Genomic DNA, 27,959 nt, shown 5'->3' on the forward strand with positions numbered 1-27,959 from the left:
TGATTCTTATATGATGGACAGCAGCTTGGGCACCATAGTGGCCGGTAAAGGATAAAGATTCCAATGGATGTTGGGATATTTACTCACAGTCACATTTAACACATATCTTGAGCATAATCTCTCCTGGGCGTCCATTTAAAATGACAAGGCCTGTACATTAATTGAAGGATATATATTTCAATAAATAATCCTCAATATCCCGGGTATGTCACTATCTGCTTTGCGAACATATTAAAATAAATTGAGAGTACTTTGTAGATAATAAATATTATACATTTAATTGTACTGAGCACATTCATAGCCACAGAAATTCCTTAAAAATGTATGATTACTGTTGAGCTCACTGAATACTTGTCAATTTAAAGCATTGAATTGTACCAACAAAAATATCTAAATAAGGTGCTGACAGAGAGACGGCTGCATCTCTGATGTGTATGTCTGTCCATCCTGTTTCACTTTACACTTGTATGTTTCCGTGGGTCTCACAGAACCGTGCAGAAGTCCTGCTGCAGTGTATGTTCCGTCAGGGTCACGAAGAACTGACACGCTTACACGTCCCCTGGGTTCCGTGGCATCGCGGCTGTTCCGTGTGATGTCCATGTCTGCCTGGCGAGCATACAGGCCCGACACCACACACATTACGGCTGCAGAGTCTGAGGAGACACTCGGGACACCGGCAGGCAGAAGCCATGTGAATTTAGGAGTCAATGTCTTGGGCCCTTCAGCAAGAACAAGATGAAAACCCTCATTACAGAGATCAGACCTTCAAACAGCATACATTGTCTGCTAAATTTTTTACACTTCAACTGTCCCGCTCTCTTACCTTTAACAAATAGTTCAAGGGCTTTGCTGAATACAATCATGCCTTTCTTGGATTGATTTCCCTGAGCAGGTCTGTCAAAATATAGCACATGTAGTATTAACAATGCAGGTTCAGGGTGTCCAATATATACCCAAGCAGGTTCACGGTGTCCAATATGTACCCAAGCAGAAGCAGAGTGACTATCAGTCCTTCTGTCCTCCACATCCTGCAGGCGAGGCGTCGGTTGATGCTCTGAGACCAGCACAGCCTGCTGTGTGTCCACATCTCTTGGCAGCCTGGGGTGTCATGTACTGCAGCGGTGCCCCAAATCCCCACAGGAATTCTTCCACCGGTCTCCTCAAGCATGAAGGACAACGGTTGGACTGAAACCGCATGAATTTAGCTCATTTTAATTCTGTGCTTTTTATCTGATCTTCCCATGCACTGACCTGTGAATTAGTATCGAGTTAGTCCGTATTTAATTTAGCTTAAGTGAAACTAATTTAACACTTGTATACGGTGTGAGCTCACAATGTAGACTACATGTTGTGAAAATTCATCAGAGTGGAACGCAGCAGTTTTCCCAAAGCTCATGTGGCCCTTCTGCTTGGACAAAAACAAGCAGTTATGGCAGTTATTCAGTTATGGACGACGGAATAACAGGAAAAGGACGATTGTCACCACAGCCGTCCTCGGAAGTGCACTTCAGTTAGGGCTCATTGTTTTTTTGTATAAAAAAAAAGACATATAAAAGGCAGTTTTGAACTAAATATTACAATTCTACACATGCACTCATTATCGCAGCTAACAAAGCACACGATAATAATTAAGGCTAGAATGCATTCTGGCTAGAGGAAAGCATTGGTGGAAAGTTCTGAGTTTGTATGATCAGACAACATAATTAACACATTTTTTAATAAACAAATCAATGACACAAGACACAAGAAGGCACAGGTCAGGGAAGTTTATTTATGCGCATGAGGAAATCTGAAGTGCTTTACAAATATGAGCAAAAGTTGGAAAGGACAATAAATGTAAAAGTAAAAAAAGTAATTAAAAGTAAAAAAAAAATATATAAAAGATTGCTAGACAAGTATAAAACTGTAAAAAACATGTTCCCCCCATGTGATGACCATCATACAATGCATGACAGCGCAGCAACCGAGACCCTATGGTTGAAATTTCACGGACTCTTTATGATGGTCGGAGTAGCTGCAGTAGTAGGTGGCCGAGTCATTCTCCTCGGCCGTGCGGATCAGTAGCTGCGGTGGAGCCGTTGAGTCATTCTCCCGGTTAACCACTGCCTGCCATTTCCTGGCCTGGAAGCTGCCGCCATACTGTACTACAGAGGTGCTGTTCACCGGGTAACTCAGGATCATGAGCAGCTCCTTGCCTGCGTTCTGCTTGTACCAGGACACGATGCCCACTGTATGGTTCGTCTGCAGCGGGCAGTCCAGAGTCACATTTTGCCCTCTGGTCACTGTCAGGCCTGTGCTGAATTCTGTCCAAAGACCTGTAGAAAAGAAAATGAAAAGTACAGTTTTGTACAAATTTCATTCACAATCAAGCCCAGTATGACTCCAGTATTTTACAATAAAAAATACATTTTCCTATAAATATGAATATACTCACTTGATCTGACATTCATTTTTAAAAAATGAATTTCTATCTGAAAAAGGAACAGAATTCAGACTTACTGTACAGTGAAAGAAATAAGAGTAAAGTAAGTTGCTCTTTGCAATTCATGATCGTGGAGAGTTGCTTAAGTCCTTAGTTTCAGGAGCAGTGAACTCTTGAGAGTCTACATGAGTTCATCACAGCTGTTATATTTTAACAGTGTCCTCAGGGACTATAAAATAGGAAGTAAATCTAAAGTTATTGTTAGTATGTTTTTTCTCTGCTTCTGCTGCTTAGGTTGTTAAATAAATCAAATCTACAAAGATTTACCCTAATATTCTTCCTACATTGATAACCCAGCTGCAGAATCGTCAGATATTGGCTACAGCCACTAAAGCGCAAGACAATTTGCACGATTTTAAGGGATAAAATAGCGCAGTAAAGGCTCTGACCTCTGTGGTCAGAGAAATACAACGTTTCATCAGTAACCAGTCACAATCAGGGTGATGGGCAGGGCTGACCTGTAGCATAGGCAATATGGACAGATGTTATATGGTGGCCTCATAGTTACATAGGACAACTAAAACAGAGAAGCAATGGAAGTAGCACTGTCATGTGGCCCTGACAGGTACCGTCGGGATGTGTGATACCACTGATTTTCCTTTTCAATCCAATGTAAGGTTAAAAATTCCGTAAATCAAAAAAAAAAAAAAACTTTGTACGTCCCGCCCTTGCTGTGGGATTTTCCAGGTGACCCCGGGCACCAGGCAGGTACAAGGGGCTTCAGGGAAAAAAGGTTGGGAACCATTGATTTATACTACCAAATTAAGGTTACATACCTAGACAAGGATGAGTTGTTTTTCTGAGGTTCACCAGTAGTGGGAGCTCATAAACTGCTGCTCTGCCCTTCAAACCGATAAAAACCAACACAGAGCTGCGAAAGGAGCTGCCTGTCAAACACCATGCCATGGAATTCCACAAACCTGACAAAGCAGTTGAGGGTGGGATTCTGATGGTGCAACCACTGCATTTTCTCATTTTTTTAGAACAAAAGCAATAAAATTGCTGCAGGCATTATGCAGAACTATTTAATGTCTGGATATACAAACTGCATTTTTTTGTAAACTGATTTCAGTCATATACTGTTTGTTTAACTCTGCTGTGGTGGCTGCGATCAAGAAGTTGAGTTTGTTTGTGTCCTGAGGGACGGGGCTGTGCATGAAAGTGAAAGTGAAGTGATTGTCACATGTGATACACAGCAGCACAGCACATGGTGCACACAGTGAAATTTGTCCTCTGCGTGAGTGAGCAGTGGGCAGCCATGACAGGCTCCGTGGCACCTTGGCGGATCCTTGACAGAACGGGATTCGAACCGGCAACCTTCTGATTACGGGGCCGCTTCCTTAACCTCTAGGCCACCACTGCCCCAAAACAAGGTCTGTTTCTGCTCAGTATCAAACTGGGGACCTTTTGCATGTTAGGCGAACGTGATAACCACAGCACCACAGAAACTTATGTGTGTGTGCATGTGAGTGAGTTTGTGTCCCGAGGGACGGGGCTGTGCGTGTATGTGTGTGTGTGAGTTGTGTCCCGAGGGACGGGGCTGTGCGTGTGTATGTGTGTGTGTGAGTTTGTGTCCCGAGGGATGGGGGCTGTGCATGTGTGTGTGTGTGTGTGTGTGTGAGTGTGTGTCCCAAGGGACGTGGCTGTGCATGTGTGTGTGTGTGTGTGAGTTGTGTCCCGAGGGACGGGGCTGTGCATGTGTGTGTGTGTGTTTGTGTGAGTTTGTGTCCCAAGTGACGGGGCTGTGCGTGTGTATGTGTGTGTGAGTTGTGTCCCGAGGGACGGGGCTGTGCGTGTGTATGTGTGTGTGTGAGTTTGTGTCCCGAGGGACGGGGCTGTGCATGTGTGCCCGGTGTCATTTTATTTGTTCAGCAGGGTACTCGACACACAGGCCACTGTTTTTATCAGCCATCCACACCAACGTTTCACAACATCTCTCCAACCCCCCCCTTGAAAAATAGTGCGAAATGTGGCCAGGAGCGAAAAGGGTTACAAAAGTCACGGCACAAGTGAAACACAATTGGCTGGGAAAATCGACAGGAGCCCGTCAACGGAAAAAAGTGGCACTGGTCGTTTTAGGGTGTGGACCTGATGCGAAGGCCTGGCAGAGGTTCAGGAAACACTGAGCTGCTACTGCGCTCGGGCCTCTAGTGAAAGTGTTTAAAATAAGAAATAGCTGAGGAGCCAAACAAAGCCAGCAAAGTCTTCCTGCTACACAGCCACTCAAGGCCAGACCCTGAGAGTTGCTGGGACTTCTGCCAGGATGCTCCCTGGAAATGGAAACAGAAAGTCACTCCCTTTAAGGGAAAGGTCCCTTTTTTTAAGTTTCAGCTTGCTTGTTTTTTAGAGAAATTCTGGTTCGAGAGAAATGAAACCTTCTGGCATCTGCTTTCCTCTCTCATTCAGTTGTTGGGTAGTGGTGAAGTGTGAGAAAAGACGAGCAGGGCTGCTCTCCTGTCTTCATCACCGGTGGGGGGAGGGCCACACCCCTTTCCTGTTCGCACAGAGTAGAGGTTTAGGGGAAGTCCACTGCTTAACAGGATCAGTCCACAAGCTCTCACTCCGCAAAGCAGAGCAGGACGTATTTTTTTAAACCTTTTAACTCAAAATGGCCAGCTCCAAGTCATCACAGACCACCCGCAACATTATCATCGGCATCCTGGCTGTGTGGTCAATCATCTCGCTCATCATCATTGTGGTGTGGGCGACCTCGCCGGACTTGAAGGGGGCGAGCCAGTGCCGGGGCGAACTCCAGACCCTGAACCAGAAGATGGAAGACGCGAAGGTGACGTGGATGAAGGACAAAAAGGCTTTAGAGGACCTTGTGCTCAAGGGCTGGGAGAACCAGACCCTGTTGCAGAAGCAGATCGACCTGTACAAGGAGCAATTGAGGGGCATCAACACGACCCTGTCTGACTGCCAGGAGGAAAATGTGAGTGTCACCCTTGTTTCCTCGCCTGGGCTTCCCTAAAGCTCTCCTGTATTCACTAACTCGATTAAATCGGACAAATTTCCTCTCTCGCCCCTTTTCAGCTTTTAGCTGTTTTGATTTATTGCCTAGAACACACCTTAAGCGGCTGATCCATAAAACATCAAGTCAACGCGTATAGAATATTTGCGAAGGATGACAGCTGGTGAGAAGATGAGAGCCATGTGAGGACCAAGCAAAGTGTGAAACTGTCTGCTTCAAACAATCGGCGAACAATGGAGAGTTCTAATCTGTCCGAGGCAGCTATGCAAATCCACAGCCGGAGATCAGGGCAGCGCAATATTAAAAGCAGACCTTTCGCGCAGTGTGGGTGGGAGGGAGGCCAAGAAACGTTCTTCCTGGAAAAGGAGCACTGATACGGCAAACAATGCCGTCGTGCTCGAAACGAGCTGCCTGAGACCTCCCGTGCCCACCCGCTGTGGGATATGCACCCCATGCACCGACGAATATGGGTTCTCAAGAGTTGTGCTCATAACCAAATCTGGAGTGCCTGCCTCCACTCAAAGTTTCAAATATGCGATAGGAGGTACCCCTTGGCATGCTTTAGTTCATGCCACAAGTGCGCACAACTTGTCTCTGGCACACTGAGCTCGGCGTTCCTTCTGTTTTTAGAAGTTATACAGCGATAACGCGATTTTCCATCTGTTCCAGGTCGATTTGAACAGGAATATTACATCCCTGGAGAACGAGATCGAGATGCAAAAGGCCATAGAGGCTAATCTCACAGCCGAGCTTTCACTGCAGAAAGGTAGGAAAATCCAAGTCAGGGCTGGTGCTTCGTGCCATGAGAGGAGGGCTTTCTCTGCCCTGGTATTCTTAGACTCATTTTTCCTCAGTCACCATAGAAACTGTGGCCAAAAACAAATAAATATGCTGCATTTGCCAGCAGAATCACTTACGACGGGTTTACCCCAAAGACCAACAACTATGAACATGAAATAAAACAGGTAATTACAGTATGTAGTTTATGCACATTGAACTTCTGAAAATAAAGAAAAACATATTTTTTTGCTTCTATAACAGTGGTGATTAGACCATTATAAGCCATAAACCTCAAACCATGTAACTCTGGATTACTGTCCAATACATTATGGTTATGTTGTCCTTAGTCAAATTAATGATTCGTTGTTGTTGAAATTCCACACGTCAACAGCGGCTGCGATATGTTCGAGCCAATTGCGAATACTGACTGTGATGAAACGCCTTTTTCCGATGGGAGGCTTCCCGACTGAACAGTTAAAGGAAATGATTCGTTCCCGACAGCCATTTATGAAAACAGCATTGTTACACTAGAGTGAAATTACCCCTGCAGCAGAGCCATGGAAAATGTTAGCTGGGAAAATGCTTTAAATCAGTAAGGTCCTTATTTCTTAAAAGCATCCCATTATGCTAAAAACAACACTGATGTGGTCCAAAGCCTGAGTTGGGCAAGTCCCAAAATATCCCCAATAACGTCATGAAGGTTCATGGTGCAGCTCAAACTGATAAGAAACATCAGGGTTTACCTTATAAGTTCAGGGTATCGCTTTAATCATGACACACTGAGTGCAAATGTACATTTAAATTCAGAATGTGAGTATATGATAACACTGCAGTTGTGGGTTTTTGCGGGGTGTGTAACTTGCTTCCGTTCTACTGTGTTGCAGAGGAAATCGACAACCTGCAGCACAACCTGACGGTGAAAAGCCACGATCTGATTTCGTGTCAGAGCTCCCGTGCTGCCGCGGCGGCCCTTCAGACCGCGGCTGAAAGTGACACGGCTGCCTGTCAGGCAAACCAGCAGCACATACAGAAGCAGCTGTAAGCAGTGCATGGCGAAACACACAATGTTCCGCTGGCAATGCAAAGTAACACGGGGGACTTGAACTGATTGATTCTTTTCTCTCTCTCTCTCTCTCTTTTGCAGTCAACGCTGTCAGCTCAGACCACATACTTCTGAAAGCTCCAACGCAGGATCTCGTGTGCCAGCAGCAGGCGCCCTGGTCTTGTCTGTGCTCCTCTGCAAGGCCTTGGTTTTGATGTCATGTGAGTAGAGTGTCTAAGCAGTGCGGAGGCCAGTGCCATCTTCCTGATCAGTATTATGTCTGTCAGCATTGTGTTGATTATTGCGACCTTTGCAAAGGCACGAGCTGATCGCCAATCTCTCTTTTAACGGCATGTTGCAGGAACATAATGTGGAACTAGTACGGTCATTGGGTACATTCAGAAGATCAACACTGTTCTCCGGGACTTGAAGATGGCGTACTCTGGACATGGGATGGGAGGAATTTGTCGCCACGTCAGAAGCACTGCTGTAAAATTGTTTTTTGGATGATAATATTGGGAACAACAATGCCCTTGAAATGATGCAGCTTTCTCCAGTTAGCACTGTTTAGAAGACTATTTAAAGAATTCAGTTTGAAATGGAACAAATGGGTGTGGATATTTTTTCCTGTTTGCTCTTGGCTGCATGCTAAGTGGAATTTGGTAGTCTTGTCTTTGAATATATGGGTGTGTTAACCCAGATATTGAATTGGATAAAATAATACTGTGCTGGGTTAAAACAAAAAAAAAAAAACAGATGTTGGATTAATTTTACTTTTCCAGTATTTATTTTTGTGTTTGTGTGACCACTTTGCGCATTGTGACTTTGCCACCATGTCAGCGTGTCTGTAAAGCAACATTCGAAACAGAGCTTTAAATAAAAATCATTATGGAGTACATTTCACTGCGTGTGTGATGGTTGCCTGTCACTGTCCGTCTGTGTTGCCAAATATCTGCCTAAATGTGTTGAAGAGGATGAGTATTTCATGCCAAACATTAGAAATCTAGCTCGCCCCCAAATTAAACTGATCACAACAAGAGATCACAACACCATTTTCAGTTACTTGGGAGGTATGTGCATTCGAAAGATTGGTTCATAACGTCAATATTTAAGAAATTGGTAAAGTGGAAAAACGACGAGGCTCAATTGTTTAAAGTAAGCAGACATGGCAACTTAGTTGCCGTGTTCTCATTGGCCCTGCTTTTGGCGCCAGTGACGTTTAAGGACGTTTGCGCATGCGCTTTTATCTGGAACTTTGACGCCAACAGATGCATCCGTTGGTCCTTCTGACAGTTTGTAGCATGTAATACAAACACATTTTGAGAGTTAGCTGTCGACTACGCTTGGTACGTACATTATAAATTGCAACAGTTCTCCGCTGGCTCCGCTCTGCATTCTAATGCAGCGTTCTTCTCGTTTACCTGCACCAGTGAGCTCTGAATAATGGATTCGCCCTACTGTTTGGTTCAATGGCAGGGCCAATCCTGGCCAGCTGAGGTACCTGTTGAATTCCATCTCAGTGCAAAATGCACGCTGAGGGCTGCATCCAGTTCTGACGGTGCTCTTGCTTTCGTTTCATGGCAGAGAGTCAAGTCATCAAAGAAGCAGAAGCTGGTTGAGGTAGAGATTCTGGGTGAACAGACCAGGTAAACAGGACATTTTTTCCTCTTGCAGATTAGTAGGATAGAACAGCATGTGCAATTTAAACTGGTCTGGTGTGTAGAAGAAAGGGAAAAAATGCAGGTGGATTCTTCTGTTTGCAGGGTGTGGATAAAGCCTGCAGAAACATCTCCTCTAACCTGGCAGCAGATTGAAGATATTTGTGCTCAGCTGAGTGAGTGTCACTGTGGCCGCATCACTCTGTAATAGGGTTTAAGTTATTAAGATGTCCAGACCGTGTTTATTTTAAACGCGGTCCCCTCGATACGTGGATACGAGTACAAATACACACAACGAAGGCGGAGAACAGATTGGAGCACATCATGCGTCTCATTGCGCAGGCCAACTTTGATGTGGTGATAACGGCAGAATAATTAGTTTTCCTTTTAGTATTTGCATAGTTGGATCATTTGGTTGTGTGCCTATCCAGTGATAAGCAAATCATATGGATAATTCCTTATTGCCTTTTTTTTTGTCTCTCTTGATCTGTTTTGTGTGTGACACTGAGAGAGCATCTGTACCTCCTTTTCTTTTGGTCTCGGCCGGATGATCTGACATGTTTAGTGAACCACGTGGCCATGTCTAAAACGTTCTTCCAGCAACATTTTATTTGTTTTAGGTAGGAACTCAGCGGGCGAGGTGGATGCTGTACATGACCTGAAGTATCGCAAGGCGCTGCGTATAGCACTGAATCTTTTGGGTAGAGGAGATGACCGTACTCACCCCAGGCCAGGAGGTTCCAACAGCGCTGCAAGGAATAGTGAACAGCAGTCCATGTTGGACAAAGTTCAGTAAAAGATCACTACTAGGCCCAAACGATTCTCCAGGAAACTTCAAAATTGTGCTTTTCTGTTGTGCTTTTCTGTTGCATAACAATTTTAATAAAGGTTTAATGAAGTTTCTTGGTAACTGTGAACAATGGGAGAGCCGAGCAAACTTTAAAAGCATTCAGTAGTTTTGCAGCCTTTCTGTACTCCTGAACAATGCGAACATTGATGAATTATGTAAAATACTTTGGTTTGCATGCAAATGGTTTTTGATGTTCGGTTAAATGCAATTAATGTTGTTCTTCGTTTCAGCAGAATAATGTAGTGTTGGGAGCAGGCTCTGCAGGTGAGTGTTGAGGTCTGAGGGCATGTAGGACTAAATGCAGTGGAAATATCATATGACACTGTACGACTTTTAAAAACAGTATGATGTTGGATTTTTTTTTTTTCTTTAGTTTAAGTTGCAGTGAAAGAGCCCTAATCTGTATTGACATATAAACTTTTGTATCAGACCATTCCTTTAAAAAGGATCAACATGAAAACATTGCCTCTCCTGGGCCTCACCTGGTCCCAGACTTGCAGACAAAGGAGGAAGACAGCTTTGCATGTCTCATGCAGAGAAGTAAGCATCCTGTTCTGAGGTGAAGTAAATCTTTTAATGCAAACTAAAGGGCTATGCATTTCTTCTGCAAACTCTGCAAACTTCTGCTATTGGTTTCTTAGTTTATATTGATTCAGAGTTAGATCACACACACACAATTTGCCAAAATGATTACTGTAAGCAAATTATGAAATAATAATTGTTTGATGTTAAACTATGGTTCTAAGTACCAATTTTTTTTCTCCATAGAGCCATTTTCCATTAGAAAGGAAATCTGTGTGTGGTGTAAATACAGAAGCCCCATGTTCTTGCCAGCCTTTGTAAGTTTTAAGGGCAGTGGTTTGTCTTCTCGCACTTGTCCCTGTATGACCGCGGGAGCAGTACAGTGGTGGGCTGCCCTCGATGATTCTGTGTTTCCCACTTCCTTAAAGGTGAAGAGAGTGATGCATAAACAAGAGAAAGCCAATGTGGTGTTTGTTGAGGACCTCTTCTCATCCAATATTGCTTCTCTCAAAAGGTAAATGCACTCATACAATTTTTTTTAAGTGTCTGAAAATGAAAAATGCAATCAACTTTATGTAAGTATGTGTGTGGTTGAATATTTTTTTCATATTCTGAATGGTAATTGAATTATTCATGGCAACAGTTTGTCTAATTTCCCTAGTGTTAGGGTCCCATTTTCTTCCATTAAGCCTTTTGATTGTGAGGACTCGAATCAGTTGATGGTGAGTAGGTTTCCACTAGGTCCCTTTGTAATTGCTGTTTCCCAATTTGGTAACGTTTTGTAATATCTTTCTGTTCTTTTTTTTAGTGTCAAGCTAACAAAAAACAAGGTGCCAACATTGGTTGTTGCATTGAGCTTGTAAAAGACTATTCCATATGCATAGGTAGATGTTTTTATACTATAGAAGTTTTTCAGCAAGCACTACCTTGATGCATCACAGCAGTTGTATATTATGTTAATAAATAATTAAGAATAATTATATGCATGTTTCATATGAATGCATTTTGTAGGTAGTGGTTCATTCTGTGGTTCCTTTCTGGAATATTTCTCAAATGACATCAGTAAGTATTTAAATAAATAAATAAATAATTGTCTACTTCCAACAGGAAGTCTGGGTTCGCTCGCTTTATATTTGCTAAGCAGCAACTGCTTCTCTGACCCTTCTACTCCAGGTCTTCCAGTGAAGATGATGCACATGTGTGGCTCTTCACACCCGCCCTCCACCTCCGATGAGGTCACAGAGGTCATCAGCCCACAGCAGGCTTCTGAAGATACTTTTATCTTGTTGGAGGACAGTATGGATAATTTATCCAAGCATCTTCTCTCTGACCATGCTTTAGCTGCCCGTCACCATGTTAATGAGCAGCTTGTTCAATTCATTGTGCTAAAACGTGGCGCAGAAAAGCATTTACAGGTGAAGGATTGTAGTTTCACATATTCCCCAATCCAGTCTTCCCATATTCTGTGTACCTTGTGGAATTTGCCATCCCAAAGCGGGCAATGGGGTGTGGTGTCAAGGACCCACATGATAAATTTAAATTCACAGTGCAATTTTTTCCCCTCCTTTTAGGCTATTATTAGTGGCAGAAAGTCATCAAAATGGTTAAAGGCCTTTTTCAAACCAACCCACACAGTAGGAAGCACCTACTTTGATGATGAACAACAAGTGGACAGGATCTTCATGTACCTCTGGGATATTTATGCTAGGGCCACTGAAATACCTCCATGTCTCTTAGAACAGGACACAGTCCGATTTGTTCTAGACGTTTTGTTGCCAGAGGTAACTATCTGTTGATTTAAAGCTGAGAGGTATTTTTTGACCGTAGCCTTAAACCTGGTTTCATCCTCAGGCTGTCATCTATGGACTAGTAAAATTTGATGGCATGTCACGTAGAGAAGCGGAAGCTAAATATCTGCAGTTACCTGCTGTCAGTTGGAGGTAAGGTGTTACTGTAGTGTAAACTACAGTAGGGAGTGATATTTAATGCTACAGTTTGTCTTCTGTTGATTTTATTGCAGGGAAAAGAAGGAATTTGACATGATGATTGCAACGAGTTTGCAAAACACCAAAGAGAAAAATTCTTCAGATTGAGGAGTTAATATTGTGGTCTAATTGAAGACTATTTGAGTTTGTTTTTTTTTTTTTTGTCTATCTGGTGGCTTTCTAGTATTCTTACTTTTCCTGTACAAGTTCCTGTCTGATTTAAGTTATAAATGTTTTTCCCAGTTCCATGCTATAATAAAGTTGTATTATTTTATTATTGTACCTGTTATTCTTTTGGATGAATTTGCTAGGTTGGCAACTGGTTTATACCAAATGAGTATCTCATAGTAATACGAAGTTTGAACTGGAACAGAATGAACGATTTATGATCTCAATAAATAATTTTTTTTCTTTTATCAGTGTCGTGTTGTCATTATTATTAGTGAGTTTTTGACAACGAACTGCTGTATTTGTTGCAAATTGCGTTAAACGACGCGAATCTGTCAACCAGCCACGCTGTCCTGCCTTACGTTTTCTGACGTCATCGACACGCGACACACGCTCTTTGTGCAACTCCAACATGTCGGCGCCTGTGGAGGTGGTGGTGTCGGCAGATTCGGCCGGGCAGCTGTGGAACTGTGCGGTCTTCGAGCTCCATTCCGGCACGAACCTCTTGTCGTACCGTGGCGGCAACACGTCCGCGCGGTCCCTGACCCTCCTGAGCGGCGAGTACATCCTCGGCGGCCAAGTTGGCAAGAACTTCATCAACGTGTGGGAGATCCAGAGGAAGGTAACGTTACTGTGGCAACAGCGTGTTTTCCCGCTTGTACGCTCGCCCGTGGACCAGCTGGGTAGGTGCCGCCCTAGTGACCCCGCGACGACTCACTGTGAGTAGTGGGTGGAAGCGTGCTTTAAACGTGATTAAACAGGGAGCACGTACCAAATGTCACGCGTTCATAATTCCATTGCAGATTGGAGCAATAAAAAAAAGCTTCTAGTTCATATAGCCTAGCTAGTGTTTACCGGGTCTAAAGTTAAAAGTGAAGTGATTGTCACATGTGATACACAGCAGCACAGCACACAGTGCACACAGTGAAATTTGTCCTCTGCATTTAACCCATCACCCTGAGTGAGCAGTGGGCAGCCATGACCGGCGCCCAGGGAGCAGTGTGTGGGGACGGTGCTTTGCTCAGTGGCACCTTGGCGGATCGGGATTCGAACCGGCAACCTTCTGATTACGGGGCCGCTTCCTTAACCGCTAGGCCACCACTGCCTGTGTGTCATTAAGTGAAGTGATTGTTACTTTTGATACACAGCAGCATAGCACACAGTGCATACAGTGAAATTTGTCCTCTGCATTTAACCCATCATCCTGAGTGAGCAGTAGGCATCCATGACAGGCGCCCAGGGAGCTGTGTGTAGGCCACCACTGCCCACGCGGTGCTAAAAAGTTGTACACACATTCTCCTTCAATGTGTTTTCTTTACTTTCATGACCATTTACATTGGTAGATTCTCACTGAAGGAATCAAAACTATGAATGAACTCATGTGGAGTTATGTACTTAACAAAAAGTGGAGACCTGGTCTCCACAGTCACCGGACCTGAACCCAATCGAGATGGTTTGGTGTGAGCTGGACCGCAGAGTGAAGGCAAAGGTGGCCAACAAGTGCTAAACACCTCTGGGAACTCCTTCAAGACTGTTGGAAAACCATTTCAGGTGACGACCTCTTGAAGCTCATCGAGAGAATGCCAAGAGTTTGCAAAGCAGGAATCAGAGCAAAGAAACTAGATTATAAACACTAGAATGTTTTCAGTTATTTCACCTATTTTTTGTTATGTACATAATTCCACATGTGTTCATTCATAGTTTTGGTGCCTTCAGTGAGAATCTACCAATGTAAATGGTCATGAAAGTAAAGAAAATACATTGAATGAGAAGGTGTGTCCAAACCTTTGGCCTCTACTGTACCTTTTTTGTGGTATGATGGTCGGGCCAGTGCCAGACACAATAGGGGTGGTCGTAGCTTAGCGGTGCTGTCCCCCCACACTGCGGCCCACTGCTCACTAAGGGACAAGTGCAGAGGTTGCGTGCCCTGTGTGCTGTGCTGTATGTCACAATGACAAAAACTGTATTGACCTTCCACAATATAACCTGTTTCTGTCAGGACCAGCTGCAGCAGAAGATTGTGTGTCCTGGCAACGTGACCTGCCTGACCGCGTCCCCTGATGGCCTTTACTTGTTGGCGGGGATTGCCGAGGCCATACACCTGTGGGAGGTGAGGAGCAAGCTAGAATAATGATGGAATCATCATAATGTCACTTCACGTGTCACAAATACACGGGTACAGTGGATGAGTGAAATTCTTCTGTACGTAGCTTCTCACGCAATAGTACGAATTGAGATTAACAGAGCCAGTCGAATGGATCTTGCTCCTATACATGTATGATTTAGATAAAACGTGAGGTTTTGTCATGTAAAATCACAAATCACTTTCTCCTGAATTACAGTGCGTCCAGAAAATATTCACAACCCATCACTTTCCCCACATTTTGTTATGTTACAGCCTTATTCCAAAATGGATCAAATTCTACACCCCATAATGACAAAGTGAACAATTTTTACTTGGCCAGAGGTTTTTATCCAGGATGTCTCTGTAAGTTGCTGCAGTCATCTTTCCCTCTATCCTAACGTGCCCCCCAGTTCCTGCAGCTGAAAGACTGTGGCAGCATGATGCTGCCACCACCATGCTTCACTGTAGGGATGGCATTGGCCTGGTGATGAGCCGGGTCCTGGTGACGCCTGTCAGTCACACTGAAGAGTTCTGTCTCATCAGACCAAACAACTTTGTTTCTCATGTTCTGAGAGTCCTTCATGTGCCTTTTTACTAAGGAGTGGCTTCCGTCTGGCCACTCTATCATACAGGTCTGATTGGTGGATCGCTGCAGAGATGGTTGTTTTTCTAGAAGGTTTTCCTCTGTCCACAGAGGACCTCTGGAGCTCTGACAAAGTGGCTATTTGGTTCTTGGTCACCTCCCTGACTAAGGCCCTTCTCCCAATGATTGCTCAGTTTAGGAAGAATCCTGGTGGTTTTGATGGAGGCCACGGGACCTTCTAAATCAGCAGAATTTTTTCAGTTTTTCCCCAGATTTGTGCCTCGAGACAATCCTGTCCCCAAGGTCTACTTTCAACTGTGGGACCTTGCAGAGACAGGAGTGTGTCTTTCCAAATCATGTCCAATCAACTGTTTTTTTTTTCCCCCACATGTGGACTCCAACAAAGCTGCAGAAACATCTGAAGGATGATCAAGGGAAACAGGAGGCACCTGAGCTCAATTTTGAGCTTCATGGCAAAGGCTGTGAATACTGTACATTTTGCTTTCTTTTCTTTTTTTTTTCTTAGTACATTTGCCAAAACCTCACTTTTTTCAATCAATTTTGGAATAAGGCCATAGCACAACAACAATGTGGAAAAAAAAGTGGTGCACTGTGAGTACTTTTCTGGATGCACTGTATGTACACCCGGTATTATGCAAGGGTGAAATTGTACAAATTTGTTCAATTTTGTCAAAGTATTCACAGATAAAAACAGAAATGCCCCACCCCCTGGGATTTTTGAGCATTCTGTACTTTCAACATGCTGCGTACAGGTTGTTAGTGATCACTTCCTAATTAAACAATGGATGGATTGAAAACGTTCCATTAGGGGGGCACCAGGAACTCGGCCACTGGGATTGCCTGTGATTGTGTATTTCTTGGTGCTGGTAACAAGCCCGGGTAAAATGCTATTTTATTAGAAATTTTATTTTGTGAAAACTTGCAATGCTAAAAAGATTAGAGTGTGATTGCAGCATTGTTTACTTTTATGGCTGAATATCCGCTCTGTGCAACAGGTCTCGACAGGAAATTTGCTTGCCATTTTGAGCCGACATTACCAGGAGCTGACATGTATCCGTTTCACAGATGATAGCAGCCACTTTGTCTCAGGAGGAAAGGACAATCTAGTGTTCATCTGGAATCTGGCCAGGTATGATGCTCTTTTCTCAAGTTTGTAGCAGTTATGTGTTTTGTTCTTTGCACAAGCTAAATACATCTAACGTAGCTTTTTCCCTGCTTGTACTGCCTGTATATGGTGAAAATCCTGCTTGTGTTTTGTGCAGACATCTTAATATGGAATGTGCATAAGTAAGTAAAGTCAATTACGAGAGAACTGTAACTGAAGGACCCATAAATATGACTTTATGATTGTCATAAATTCAAATCTCAGAATTGTTGCTGTTACAGTTTCAAGATGAATGGACTGAATGTGAATCTATGCCAGCAGATTTGATACATCATTTAGATTTATTGTGCAGCTGTCACTGGTGATTCTCTGCGTTTATGGTGAAGGGATGTTTAGCGATCTGCCAAATCATTAAAACCACTGAGAGGTGAAGAGATGAAAATTGATTATTTTATTTTATTTGTCTGCATGTGAGGGCAAGTAGGACTATTGGATGGTAGAATGATCTGTGTGACTGACAAATGCCAAATTGGGCTGTTCGATGACTACAGATATCAGAAATAACTTTAAAAAATCCACATGCTCTAAAGGTCCCAGAAAACGGCAAAAGTTCCTAAAATGGATGTGTGACCATCAGAACTGAATGAAAATGGAAGCTTTCTGAACTCTGGATGCCCTACTGCACAACTTACAGGACTTAAAATGTCTGCTTCTTACGTCTTTGTACCTGGTTTTAAAGGTCCCCTGTTATGAAAATTTCACTTTATGAGATTATTTAACATTTATACGAGTTCTTCTAGCCTGTCTATGGTCCTGCAGTTGCTAGAAATGGTGATAAGTGTAAAGAGTACTTTGTTGTTCAGAGAATTTCTCACCCCTCCCCTAAAAACTCCACTTACTTTTGAAGATATTCAAGGCATTGCAATTGCTCAGTGATTATGAATGGCTCTGAAGAACCAGTGAGTTTATACATGTTTTTTCTGGACATTGTGGTTGGTGAATGATGTTGGATGTCATTTCCACAAATCCTCCCTCAACTTCTGTAAGACTCTCTCCTCCTCGTCCCGCATCTCTCCTCCTCATCTGGTAGCAGGGGGTGGGAGTAGCCTAGTGGGTAACACACTCGCCTATGAGCCAGAAGACCCAGGTTCAAATCCCACTTACTACCATTGTGTCCCTGAGCAAGACACTTAACCCTAAATTGCTCCAGGGGGGGGACTGTCCCCGTAACTACTGACTGTAAGTTGCTTTGGATAAGGGCGTCTGATAAATTCTGTAAATGTATCTGCATTTTGAATTTTGGAAAGAGACTTCAGATACAGTATTAGGGGACCACTAAGATGTATATAAAATCATAACAGGGGACCTTTAACGTTGTTGCAGATCAGTGTATCTTGTCTTAAGCCTTCGGTCTGTAGGTTTTACCATCTCTGGGCTGCAGAGGGCAGTGTGAGTCCTTGTCACAGACCTGGCAGGTCATCTCTGACAGTGAAGACACGACAGGAGAAATGGAAATTTACTGCTGGTGGTAAACATGCAGGATTTGTGCTATCGCAGAACCCCCAGAATCATTTCATCCCAGCTGTGGAAGAAATGGGTTATGCTTCGTGCTCTGCTGCAAACTCACAAGTCAGTTTATCTGCCAGAGCAATTTTTCTATTCATAGCCTTAATATCAAAATATTAGATGGGTGATTTTATGTATTCCTTCAATGTGTGAATGTCACTGAATTATGAGTTGTTATATTATATATGAGTAAATATAATATGATTTTGCCAGATGAGGGTTTAAACAACTTTTTTTTTTTTTTCACCTGTATGCCTAAGGGATTGTAATTTAATGATGGTGGTATATTCGGCATCGTTTAACTAGTTTATTTTCTTGTTACATGGGCACATTGTAGTCCTTACAGCTTGCTTCACTGTTATCTGAGGACACCAGTGCGTTCTGAAGTACAGTACACCACTGCACACTGGCACAGGAGTAGAAGAGTCAGTCTTATGTTGTTTGCAAACACTGAGAATGGGAATTATGGAGGCAGCTGGGGAAAAAGTGACAGGCTTTTAGATAAATCTTCGTCTTTGTCAGTGTATTATAGTGCAGAAGCTGACAAGTCTATGAACTCCAGTGCAGCGGTGAAATAAGCTATTTATTTTTTCCTCCCATGTGACTACAGTGCTTTCTTATGCTTATGCCAGTTTTATTTTAGTTGCATGCAGGCTTCACATTGCACATTTCACATTTGCACAGTTCTGCACAGTGTAATATTTAATTACCAACTCCTGACTAATGTGTTTAGGGAATATGGCAGCCACTTGCAAATTTCTTGTGAACTGGATGACTATGAAGGGTCATATTCATAACTATTTGTTAATGAGGTGTTGTCTATGGATGATCTAATGGAGGATTCTGTAACTTGGCCTAAATTCCACAGCATGGACTTGGTATGTGATGGTGGTCTTTAGAAATAGGGTGAGTAACACACTCGCCTATGAACCAGAAGAGCAAGAGAGCAAGACACTTAACCCTAAGTTGCTCCAGGGAGACTGTCCCGGTAACTACTGATTGTAAGAGCTCTGGATAAGGGCGTCTGATAAATGCTGTAAATGTAAATGAAGTGAAGTGATTGTCACATGTGATACACAGCACACAGTGAAATTTGTCCTCTGCATTTAACCCATCACCCTGAGTGAACAGTGGGGAGCCATGACAGGCGCCCGGGGAGCAGTGTGTGGGGACGGTGGCACCTCAGTGGCACCTTGGTGGATCAGGATTCGAACCGGCAACCTTCTGATTACGGGGCCGCTTCCTTAACCGCTAGGCCACCACTGCCCCAGTAAACATCAAAATCCTGGTAAACAACAGTGTCACAGGGGATAAAGCAGGGACATTACTGGAGAATTATCAGACAAGTAGGGCTGCACGATTTGGGGAAAAAGACATATTGTGATTATTGAGATCAATATTGCGATATGATAAACATACAAACTACTTATAACCTGAAATGCCCAGTGCTTTCAAAATACAATATTCTACAAAATTAAATAAATCACAAAAAACTATTTTACATTATTGTCGAACGACAAACCCTGGTAAGGCTAAACAACTGTTTTGATTATATTTGGCCATTATAAAATCCCGTATTATAGTTCTTACATTTAACCAAAACGTTGTTTGGAGGCTGACTTGAACACAGGGATGCATAGCTTTGCTAGCTTAGCTAAGGTTAAGATTTGTAAACAGAGGTGAATTTCTTTAGGAAACCTTCAAAGTTTGAGAAAAGTTAACTAAACAGCTAAGAACAGTCTAAATAGTTAATGCCTACGTTTAGCCAAAACGTTGTTTGGAGGCTGACTTGAACACAGGAATGCATAGCTTCGCTAGCCTATGCTAGCCTATTAGCCTATCTTAGCTAAGGTTAAGACTTATAAAACGGGGATTTTATAATGGCCAAATATATTAAAAACAATTGTCCAGCCTTACCTATGAAATGTAATCCCTGGTTTGGAGCGTACAGCGGTTTGTACAGCCCCAAGCAGCACAAGAGTGAGGCATTTTTATGCACTTCTCTCCATAGACATGTATATGCTTCACTCCACAGCAGAGCCTGTCGCAATATGGCGGCGACGTTGACGTACGATGCAGCGCGTCATGCGGCGTCTAACCATATGTCTCCGAATCGAAAGTCATGTCACCAAATACGTCACATCCGACTGAAGTGAGACTCGCAAACTTTGAGAGAATGAGAGAATGGATCGGATATGTTGCCGATCCAATCCATGTACTAATCATTTAAATCGCAGCTTTTTGCGTTCATGTAATCGCACAGACTGACATCGTGATTACGATTGCGATTAGATTAATCGTGCAGCACTACAGACAAGTATAATATATTTTGGCTTGCATTTGTTAAAGGTCCCCTGACATGCCTTTTTTGCTTTTATATATCGGTCTTAGCGGTCCCCTTATACTGTATCCGATGTCTGTTTCTGAAAATGCTATTGAGGAGGAGATAGGCGGGACGAGGAGGAGAGCGGCCTATAGAAGTTGAGTGGGCATTCACAGAAATTACGTGAAGAAATTGTGCTCATTTTTTACATCCAAATACCGAGCAACTGCAATGCTCTGGTCGATGGAGATAATGCTTTAGGAGAAGGGTTGGAAATTCTCTGGGCAGAAAAAGCATGAGAAACGGGAAGTAACAGTTTAGCAGAAAGGGACAAATTCCAGATCCAACTGTCTGAGCTGCCGCTGTCTGAACGGCAAAGCAGAATGGCCAAAGCACTCTTTACACCTTTTGCCATTTTTAGCCACTGCAGGACCATAGACCGGCTAGGGGAAATCATATTAATATTAAATAATCTTAAATAGGTGGAATTTTCATTGACTTCAACAAGACTACCTTGTTCTTCACTCTTCTAAATGCTAGGGAAAAAAAGTCCACTGATATTCAAAGCACACAAAAGGACTAGAATACTTGCTTGCTCATAGTTTTTTCCAATTTCTTCAATATGAATGTGCCTGCAGTCTTTAAGGAATGGTCCTTGAGCCTCAATAAATGGTCATGTGGAGATGGAAAGTACATGATCTGCCCTGGACGTGGGGGATAAATAATGCAGGATCTCTGATCCAGTGGCCTTTAGAAATAAAAACAAGATATTATCAGTCTCCGTTACCTTCTGCAACTCGGATGCTCAGTCCAATTTTTCCCTTTGAGCTTTACTCCCGGAGGAGTAGAATGAAGTAACCTGGTCTTGGCCAAACAAATCGCAAAAGAAGGCAATTAAAGCAGTCCTCATCAGATCTTTGATGCACGTGCAAAGTGGTCCATATGGAACATGGTCTAGGGCATCTTGAGTGATTGGTCCATTAGAAACACATAAAACAAGTGAGGCCTTTTACACTTCTTATTAAAAAGGCTAATTCCATGAATGGACTGTCAGGGCTTTGAGGTGATTTAAGGGTTGGTTATTGTATCCTAATGGGCTTCTGTCTGTACGTTGGTGCTCTTCAGGCGTTGGCTGTTGTATTTCAGAAAAATCATCTCTGTCACGCTCTTCATTTCGGGTGAAAGTTTCAGAAATGCAGTGGTCCTTCCCCCCTCCAGCTCACTCACTGTGACCTTCCCTGCCAAAGGGACAATGTGAAATGCAATGTAGCATGAAGAATTAAGCAGTGATGCTGTGAGGGGAATGCTAAGATGGCCGAGGCCAGCGCTTGATAATGCACCTCTCACCTGTGAAGGATGGTGGAGGTCGGTCCCAGGCACTTTCATTAAATTGACTGCACTGACCACTTCCTTTTTAATGCTAATCGGGGGGGTTTAGAGAGTCCACAGGAATTAGAGAATAGCCAAACTTATTGCCAAAGCTCTTTTGATTTTCATTGTGGTGTCTGTCTTGATATCTTGGTCCTAATGCACCCAAGTTTTATGTTTGAAGTGTGTGTTTATGTAGTAGCCAAGCAGAAATATTGCAGTGTGTGCACATTTCTGACTTTCGCGATATGCCATGCTTCTTGAAATGATAGCTCAATGTTTGACTCTAATTAACATAATCAATAATCATTCCCTCTAGCAATTTTTCTAAGTATTACGAAATGTAAGTAAAGTTGGATGATATAGTGGTTGCAACACATTTGTACTACAAACATTAAAGGCATTTATTAATTATTTACAAAAACCTAGGCTGTGTAACGACTAATCGTGGCATTCAAATTACTGCCACTGTCATTTTTGTACATCCATGTCTTATTCATTGCAGTCACCACCACTTTATGTACTTTCTGTGGTAGACGCATACGATGCAAAACGCCTACTTGTTCTGTCTGTGTCAGACAGTTGAGGCAGGTTGGCCTTGAGCTGCTGCTAGTGGTTCGTCTCGTGGTGAACTGACAGAATGGGGTGTACTGGGGTCTGTTTCTCTGCTCCGTGCATTACAAACAGCCACAGTGGAGATTTCATTAAAACAAAGACTTTTAATGTTTACCCCCATCCGGTTGATGGGCTGCATATAAACCACCATAATTACTGTCAGTTCTACCCATGGTTCCAGCCTGATCTTAAGTAATGATGGGGGTTGGAACGACTACAATAGTTTATTTATTTATTTGTGTGGTAATGTTTTTTACACCCTTTCTGCATTTTTTGCATGTATATTAATTGCAGATGTTGCTGGAATGGCAGTTTCACTGCTGAAAAGGTCAAGCAAAACTGACTGATTTTACATAATTGCAAATTGTGGCTTTAGTGGTGTAAGCTTCAAACCATTGCTGATCATGGCAGGCCCTGTCATTATGTTATAATGCATAACCTGATCACACATGCAGTAACTGTAACCACATGTGAATTTGTTGATGACTCCACGGGTGACTCATAAAATTGTCATGGGTACATTTAATATAGCAGTTCTTTCTGAATAATGGTAGTGTCTTAAAAAGTTCAACAGAGAGGAACATTTTCCTTATTAATTCCTTTCCCTTCAATAGATATGCAGCAAGAGGCTGAAAAGATGTTCGAGACAGATGTTTGGTTTCTTGATAAGCATGAAGTAGCAATAACAACCCTTGGAAGTTTGATGAGTTTGACTAATTAAAAAGTATGTGGTCGTTTTGTCTTGTAGTCTCATACAGCTGGACTCGTCTCGCTCCTCGGATCCCCGGCACATCTTATCCGGCCATACCCTCCCAATCACTGACATCCACTGCGGCTTTATGGGCGCTCAGGGTCGAGTGGCTACTGCTTCCCTGGATCATACGGTCAAGGTGAGACCACCTCTGAGACGAGCCTGGACAGACTGAAGGCTTTGCAGATTATGCTGCCTAATTCATGAGGTTTAGAGGGGGATCCCCTCCATCACTGAACATGGCTGTAAGCTTCAGTGAATACCCAGACTTCATATTGAAATTCTGGTTTATAATGGGAATATAAATATTAATCATTCTAATTATATTTAGATTGTCTTCATGGATATTATAGGTAAGAGTTTTTCTGCTCATTGAAGAAGGCATTAGCATCTTAGATGCATACAGAGAGTGTGTTGTAATTTGCTGGTAGCTTTTTTTGTTTAGGTGGCCTTTTACCAATTAATATGTTTGTCATACCATGAGGATTATTCTTTTAATAAGAGTGTGCAGGATGTGATAACAAATATTTACAAATATGCTAAGCCAAATTACGTTTAATTTTAATGAGCAATGCTTTTTTAATGACTCCTAGATATTTCCACTGGCTATTAAATTAAAAGTCACTGTGATGCATGTGGCACATTGCCTCTCCTGGTGTGAGGCTTTGGACACTAATTCTGCATTTTATCTTATGAAAAATAAGATGATCCTTTCAGTGGTTTGATGCATTTGCCATCAGATAGCTGGAGTGGATTGCTAAGAATCATTGGCTGGTATGTGCTGCTGTTTTTCATGTGGTATTTTCAGCATCTCTTTGATCCCATCGAATCTGTTTGAACAAAACCGCTCTGGTTAAATACTGGGTGGGTGTTGAAACTGAGATGGTTACCATTGATTTAAGGGATGTGTGTTCTTCCAGCTCCATGCATTGACAATTTCCCGCATGGATCTCTGCAGTGGACTGCTTTAAATTCTCTGAGAATTTCAACGCTGCCTCTGTGGCATCTGCCAATAGTCTCTGGGCTTTGTAAATACAGCATGACCACCACTTCCTCACCACTATTCAGGTGCAAAAAAATACTGATACTCAACTTAAAGGCGTCGGCAAGTTTTTCTACTCTTCTGCAGGGTTTGGGGAGCTTGCAGGCTGGGGGTTTTGAAAGTGGATACCCAAGGGCCAAGAGTTTTTACTGTGTGCTCAGCAGAACCAAACATGGGCTTCTGTTGCTATAATTGATGCATTGTTATGCTGCATCTTTCATGTAGAAAGAAAAAAAAGACCCATTTAGCTGGTTTTGTGGCACAGCACAACACGTTTCTTTTAGTAAAAGAGATGCTGTTGGTGACTCGTGACTCACAAGAGATTTCACAGTCTTTTGACTTCCAGCCTGTTGTCATTGACATTGTGCTAACAGGATTTGGGTTTAAGCAAGCAGGCTGTTAAACGGCGAAGGGCAGCGGGGCAGGACGCATTTCGCACCGATGTTTGGTTGAGCCGGAGATGTGCCACTGCCAGGCACCCCCCCACTGGCTCAATGTCACAAAGATCGCACTCTTTAGAGCGAAAATGAAAGAAAACACGTCGGTGTTGTCACCTCCCTGCTGTATATGTGATGTGTCTGTCCAGACCCCCATTACATCTGAGGGCTGTGGACCGTGGTCACGATGCCAGGGCTTTTCAAGCACTGGAGTGAGCGACGCTCTGCTTTATTTATCTCACACCCGGGCCCACTATCGATTTCTATCTCTGCGTTGCCTGGCTGCTTTTCAACATGGCTTCACAACAACAGTGAGAGAGACATTTCTGTTACTCAAAGGAATGAGTCTGGAAGCTCCTTTTGAAACGAGTTGAACCTCATCCAAAAAGTTCCTGTGCAGTATGTACCAGTATACGAGTCTGTCTGAACCTTTGCATAATTTAAATGTATGGCGCACACTGCTCAAAAGTTGGATTTCATCTTTTCTAAACCACAGACTAAGCCTGGTGCAAAATCTGAGTATTATTTTTTTTACCCTAAACGAAAGTATTTAAAAGTATTTAAAGAGTGTCACAAACTACTCAAAGTGTGTGTTCTGGGTCACACATCAATATAATTTTTACAGTGTTCCACAACACAACCTATATAGTGTAGAGTGAATACAATACTATGCAGATATGTGGCCCATAAGTAGAAGATAACAATATCAGTGTTGTAGAAGTGTACACTAAAAATGTATTCATTCAATATGTAGGATCAGAGGTAGTATGTGATGCCTAGTCCACTAGGTGGCACCAGCTCACAGTCGTGTCCTAATCACACACATTCACCCTTTTCATCATGTTGTGCACCTTTGCCTCTAGCTTTCCAATGCCATTGCAGAATAAATGACTAATCTTAGTGGTGCAGCCGACATGCACTCACCAGGAAGGGAACTTCTACCTCCTGACCTTCTCGGGAGGTGGACACTGGACATGTGGGCCAAAGGTACTGACCCCTCCACCATTCCGGCGACCTGCTACCTGGGGTTGGTGAACCAGCACATAGCGGGCTTCATTGAAGAAGAGGACTGTTATTGTTTGGATCTAAAAAGTGTTTCACCACTAGTGCCTGCATGGGCCATTCAGAGCCAAGCCCTACCTCCATGGCCACTGGAGGGGAGACAGAGGATGACACCGATGAGGAAGACAACCGGCTGCATTGGATACGAAAAGTGCTCCACCTCTGGCATCCAAAGCTAGCCACCCTTTTTCTTCAGCCCTGTTCGTGTCTTCTTTGTCATCCCACTACAGTGGCTGCCACCTGTCCCGGTGCCCCAGCGCCAGCAGTCTTGAGTGCTCACCACCATCTACCTCCAATCCCTGTGTCCTCCTTCCTTTTTCCTGGCTTCAGATGGGGCTGACTGCAGGGGGATTGCCACCAGGCAGACCTCCCAACTGGCAGCAGGGAATGAGGGCCTCAGAGTTCCTGGGGCTACCAGAGGGGGGACCCCAACAGCACCAAAGTTGTTACACAGGGGTCCTTCATTAACCCCTGCCTGCCCCGCCTCCTGAACTTTTGCCTGGCCCACGATGCCCCAGGTCCACCGGGTGGCACCAGCTCACATTGTGTCCTAATGACACACAAGTCTACCTGGTTTGTGTCACAGTGATTGGGACAAGTTAAACGTTGGTGCCTCCCCTCACCCCTGACATACATTGAGTTGTGTGCTACGTTGACTTGTGTGCATGTCTTCAGCAGTATCACTGTTCAGTGTAGATCCCGCCTGAGTTGTCTTGGCACTGTTCAGGCCCTCAAGCCATTTTGTTTAGTTTGTTATTAAAATGTGCATTACATGACAAGTACAGCAAATAAAACATATGCAGACTGTTATTAATAAATAGCAGAAGACCCTAAATGAAACATTGGTATAATTACACATAATTATACACATAATGTTTCTGTTATGTTGGAAAACTGCAGAAATTCAGGCAGTGATGTTTATGAGCAGGCACAGCTGGAAGGGGAATATTGATTTATTGCTTTGAATTCAAAAGCACATACTGTAGTAATTGAATTCCAGGAAGCCCTGCACAAACCACAAGTCTTAATAAATATAACCTTTGCTGAATGGCTGAACTGCGCAGTGGTGTAGTGGGCAAATAAAATTAATCAGATTTTTTTTTTTTTTTTTTTTAGTAAATAAGGAAAAGAACCAGCCTTAAAACACTATCGCCATGGGTTCTAGGGGAGAAGACTCAGCATTTCTTAGCTCTGCAGTATTATATTCCGAATGAGCGCCAGTGCTTAAGGGTCCTAAGGACTCATACACTACCTTGTAATTGCTATTGTGCTTATAAACCACCTCGGGGCGGGCGATTTATTTATACATTTTTTTCCTTTCCAATTTATATGAACGTGAAAGCGCTTTTTGGCCTAATCTTGGAGCGTTTCAGGAAATCCGGTGAAACTTCATGTATTCATGTCATGTGACTAAAAGCAGACTCTTTCTTTGAAGCTTTTGAGCATACCTTGTATTTATGAATTTTGTAGGAAACAAAAGGAACACACAGCTTTACATGCTTTGCCTTAGAAAAAATATAGAAATGTATAGTTTTCAGCATGCACTGGATAATATTTCATGTGTAGCCAGAGAAGCTCATAGTTTTAGTTCACATTTCACATGGCCAGATGTGTGACAGGCTAGTTGCTCCAACTCTCTCTCTTTTTCTCTTTCTGCATCCCCTGCTTTGATCTCCAAAATCAAGTCTTATCCATACGCTGGCAAGAAGAACTTCCCACCAAATCTGGTGAACGCTGATGTGTTTATTTTCCATATTCTCATCCTTCCAGCTTTTGTTCATTTCCATTTCCCAGATATGCACTGCAGATAGGGGGTTAGATCAGAATGTTTTGATTTAATTAATGCTTCTTTGAGCTGTGACCTAAATAAGCATGCTTAGTTTGTTTTTCAGCCTTTAGAGAAGACAGCTTCAACACCTGACCCCTTAAAATGTCAGCAACCATTGCACTTCATGGAAATCTCCACATTTCATGAATAGTGGCAAATAGTACGATTGTAAGATTTTTGTATGTATTTTACAAACTTGTTGGTGGCAGGTGAATCCACATGAAAGTAGGTCTGCACGATATACGAGCTGTGACGAGCTGTCGCCGCAAGGTCAGGAAAGGAGAAATCAGCTCAATCATGAGGGTTTCGGAATAACAGTTTTTATTGAACGGAAGTCAGTAGGTGGTGCCAACAGCCAATACCTACTCTTCTGTAGTAGGCATTCGATGGACACTTCACTATCCCATACGGCAGTGGGAGAGGCGGCGTCATATTCGAAACATGGCGGGAAACGGTTCTTTTCAAGTGTAAAATTAAAAAATGTAATTCAAATGTAGTACCTACTCAAGTAGTATGTGATTTCGGATGCAGCATTAATTTATGTGCCAAGCATTTGTGTGTCCAAATTTGACCAATCAGGTGGGTTCTTACTAGTGCTGCACGATTAATTTAATCGCAATCGTAATCGCGATGTCAGTCTGTGTGATTACATGAACGCAAAAAGTTGCGATTTAA

At 43.0% G+C, this 27,959-nt stretch overlaps 4 protein-coding genes and 1 long non-coding RNA gene across 8 annotated transcripts in view; 3 read left to right on the forward strand and 2 right to left on the reverse strand.

Moving 5' to 3' along the window:
- Positions 1-342: 342 nt before the first annotated feature.
- LOC114802700 (uncharacterized) lies at positions 343-1,045 on the reverse strand. The gene is made up of 3 exons (XR_003751761.1): positions 984-1,045; positions 824-894; positions 343-719 (listed from the first exon to the last, which is right to left on the reverse strand). It is a non-coding gene; the product is annotated as an uncharacterized LOC114802700 (long non-coding RNA).
- A 719-nt stretch (positions 1,046-1,764) lies between these two features.
- Positions 1,765-2,602, reverse strand: LOC114802645 (T cell receptor alpha variable 19). 2 transcript variants are annotated; one of them, XM_074933663.1, is made up of 2 exons: positions 2,500-2,602; positions 1,765-2,315 (listed from the first exon to the last, which is right to left on the reverse strand). In XM_074933663.1, exons 1-2 carry the CDS (start codon positions 2,546-2,548, stop codon positions 1,972-1,974), a joined length of 393 nt encoding a protein of 130 aa, XP_074789764.1. In that variant the 5' UTR covers positions 2,549-2,602; the 3' UTR covers positions 1,765-1,971. The 2 variants fall into 2 exon arrangements, with proteins under 2 accessions (XP_074789764.1, XP_074789765.1); XM_074933664.1 differs by having other exon boundaries at positions 2,435-2,530.
- Positions 2,603-4,862: 2,260 nt separating this feature from the next.
- Positions 4,863-8,173, forward strand: LOC114802493 (uncharacterized). The gene is made up of 5 exons (XM_029001449.1): positions 4,863-5,414; positions 6,123-6,219; positions 7,118-7,271; positions 7,378-7,496; positions 7,637-8,173. Coding segments are annotated over exons 1-5 (696 nt in total). The 5' UTR covers positions 4,863-5,090; the 3' UTR covers positions 7,639-8,173.
- Positions 8,174-8,515: 342 nt separating this feature from the next.
- On the forward strand, positions 8,516-12,704 carry LOC114802405 (PWWP domain-containing DNA repair factor 3A-like). Of its 3 annotated transcripts, none has more exons than XM_029001287.1 (16): positions 8,516-8,621; positions 8,706-8,772; positions 8,860-8,921; positions 9,039-9,109; positions 9,554-9,720; positions 10,014-10,047; positions 10,213-10,323; positions 10,552-10,622; positions 10,734-10,819; positions 10,949-11,027; positions 11,114-11,189; positions 11,317-11,367; positions 11,479-11,720; positions 11,877-12,086; positions 12,157-12,245; positions 12,326-12,704. In XM_029001287.1, exons 2-16 carry the CDS (start codon positions 8,719-8,721, stop codon positions 12,396-12,398), a joined length of 1,476 nt encoding a protein of 491 aa, XP_028857120.1. In that variant the 5' UTR covers positions 8,516-8,621; positions 8,706-8,718; the 3' UTR covers positions 12,399-12,704. The 3 variants fall into 3 exon arrangements, with proteins under 3 accessions (XP_028857120.1, XP_028857122.1, XP_028857121.1); XM_029001289.1 differs by having other exon boundaries at positions 10,967-11,027; XM_029001288.1 differs by having other exon boundaries at positions 10,017-10,047.
- A 149-nt stretch (positions 12,705-12,853) lies between these two features.
- Positions 12,854-27,959, forward strand: part of wdr18 (WD repeat domain 18) — a 43,936-nt gene continuing 28,830 nt past the window's right edge. The window contains exons 1-4 of the mRNA XM_029001129.1: positions 12,854-13,080; positions 14,458-14,568; positions 16,183-16,316; positions 22,913-23,054. Of these exons, the coding sequence (XP_028856962.1) occupies positions 12,871-13,080; positions 14,458-14,568; positions 16,183-16,316; positions 22,913-23,054 (597 nt within the window). The 5' untranslated portion in view covers positions 12,854-12,870. The remainder of the gene's footprint in view (positions 13,081-14,457; positions 14,569-16,182; positions 16,317-22,912; positions 23,055-27,959) is intronic.

The sequence above is a fragment of the Denticeps clupeoides genome, chromosome 13, assembly GCF_900700375.1.
Source record: "Denticeps clupeoides chromosome 13, fDenClu1.1, whole genome shotgun sequence".
NCBI classification, from domain to species: domain Eukaryota; kingdom Metazoa; phylum Chordata; class Actinopteri; order Clupeiformes; family Denticipitidae; genus Denticeps; species Denticeps clupeoides.

Excerpts from the sequence above, each read along its gene's own strand:
- LOC114802645 (XM_074933663.1), bottom strand. The coding sequence starts at position 2,548 with ATGAATTGCAAAGAGCAACTTACTTTACTCTTATTTCTTTCACTGTAC. Across the intron at positions 2,316-2,499 it reads CTTATTTCTTTCACTGTACA|GTCTTTGGACAGAATTCAGC; the intron begins GTAAGTCTGAAT and ends TCTTTTCTACAG.
- LOC114802493 (XM_029001449.1), top strand. The coding sequence starts at position 5,091 with ATGGCCAGCTCCAAGTCATCACAGACCACCCGCAACATTATCATCGGC. Across the intron at positions 6,220-7,117 it reads CGAGCTTTCACTGCAGAAAG|AGGAAATCGACAACCTGCAG; the intron begins GTAGGAAAATCC and ends ACTGTGTTGCAG. Across the intron at positions 7,272-7,377 it reads CAGCACATACAGAAGCAGCT|TCAACGCTGTCAGCTCAGAC; the intron begins GTAAGCAGTGCA and ends TCTCTTTTGCAG.
- LOC114802405 (XM_029001287.1), top strand. The coding sequence starts at position 8,719 with ATGGATTCGCCCTACTGTTTGGTTCAATGGCAGGGCCAATCCTGGCCA. Across the intron at positions 8,922-9,038 it reads ATTCTGGGTGAACAGACCAG|GGTGTGGATAAAGCCTGCAG; the intron begins GTAAACAGGACA and ends TTCTGTTTGCAG. Across the intron at positions 12,246-12,325 it reads TTACCTGCTGTCAGTTGGAG|GGAAAAGAAGGAATTTGACA; the intron begins GTAAGGTGTTAC and ends ATTTTATTGCAG.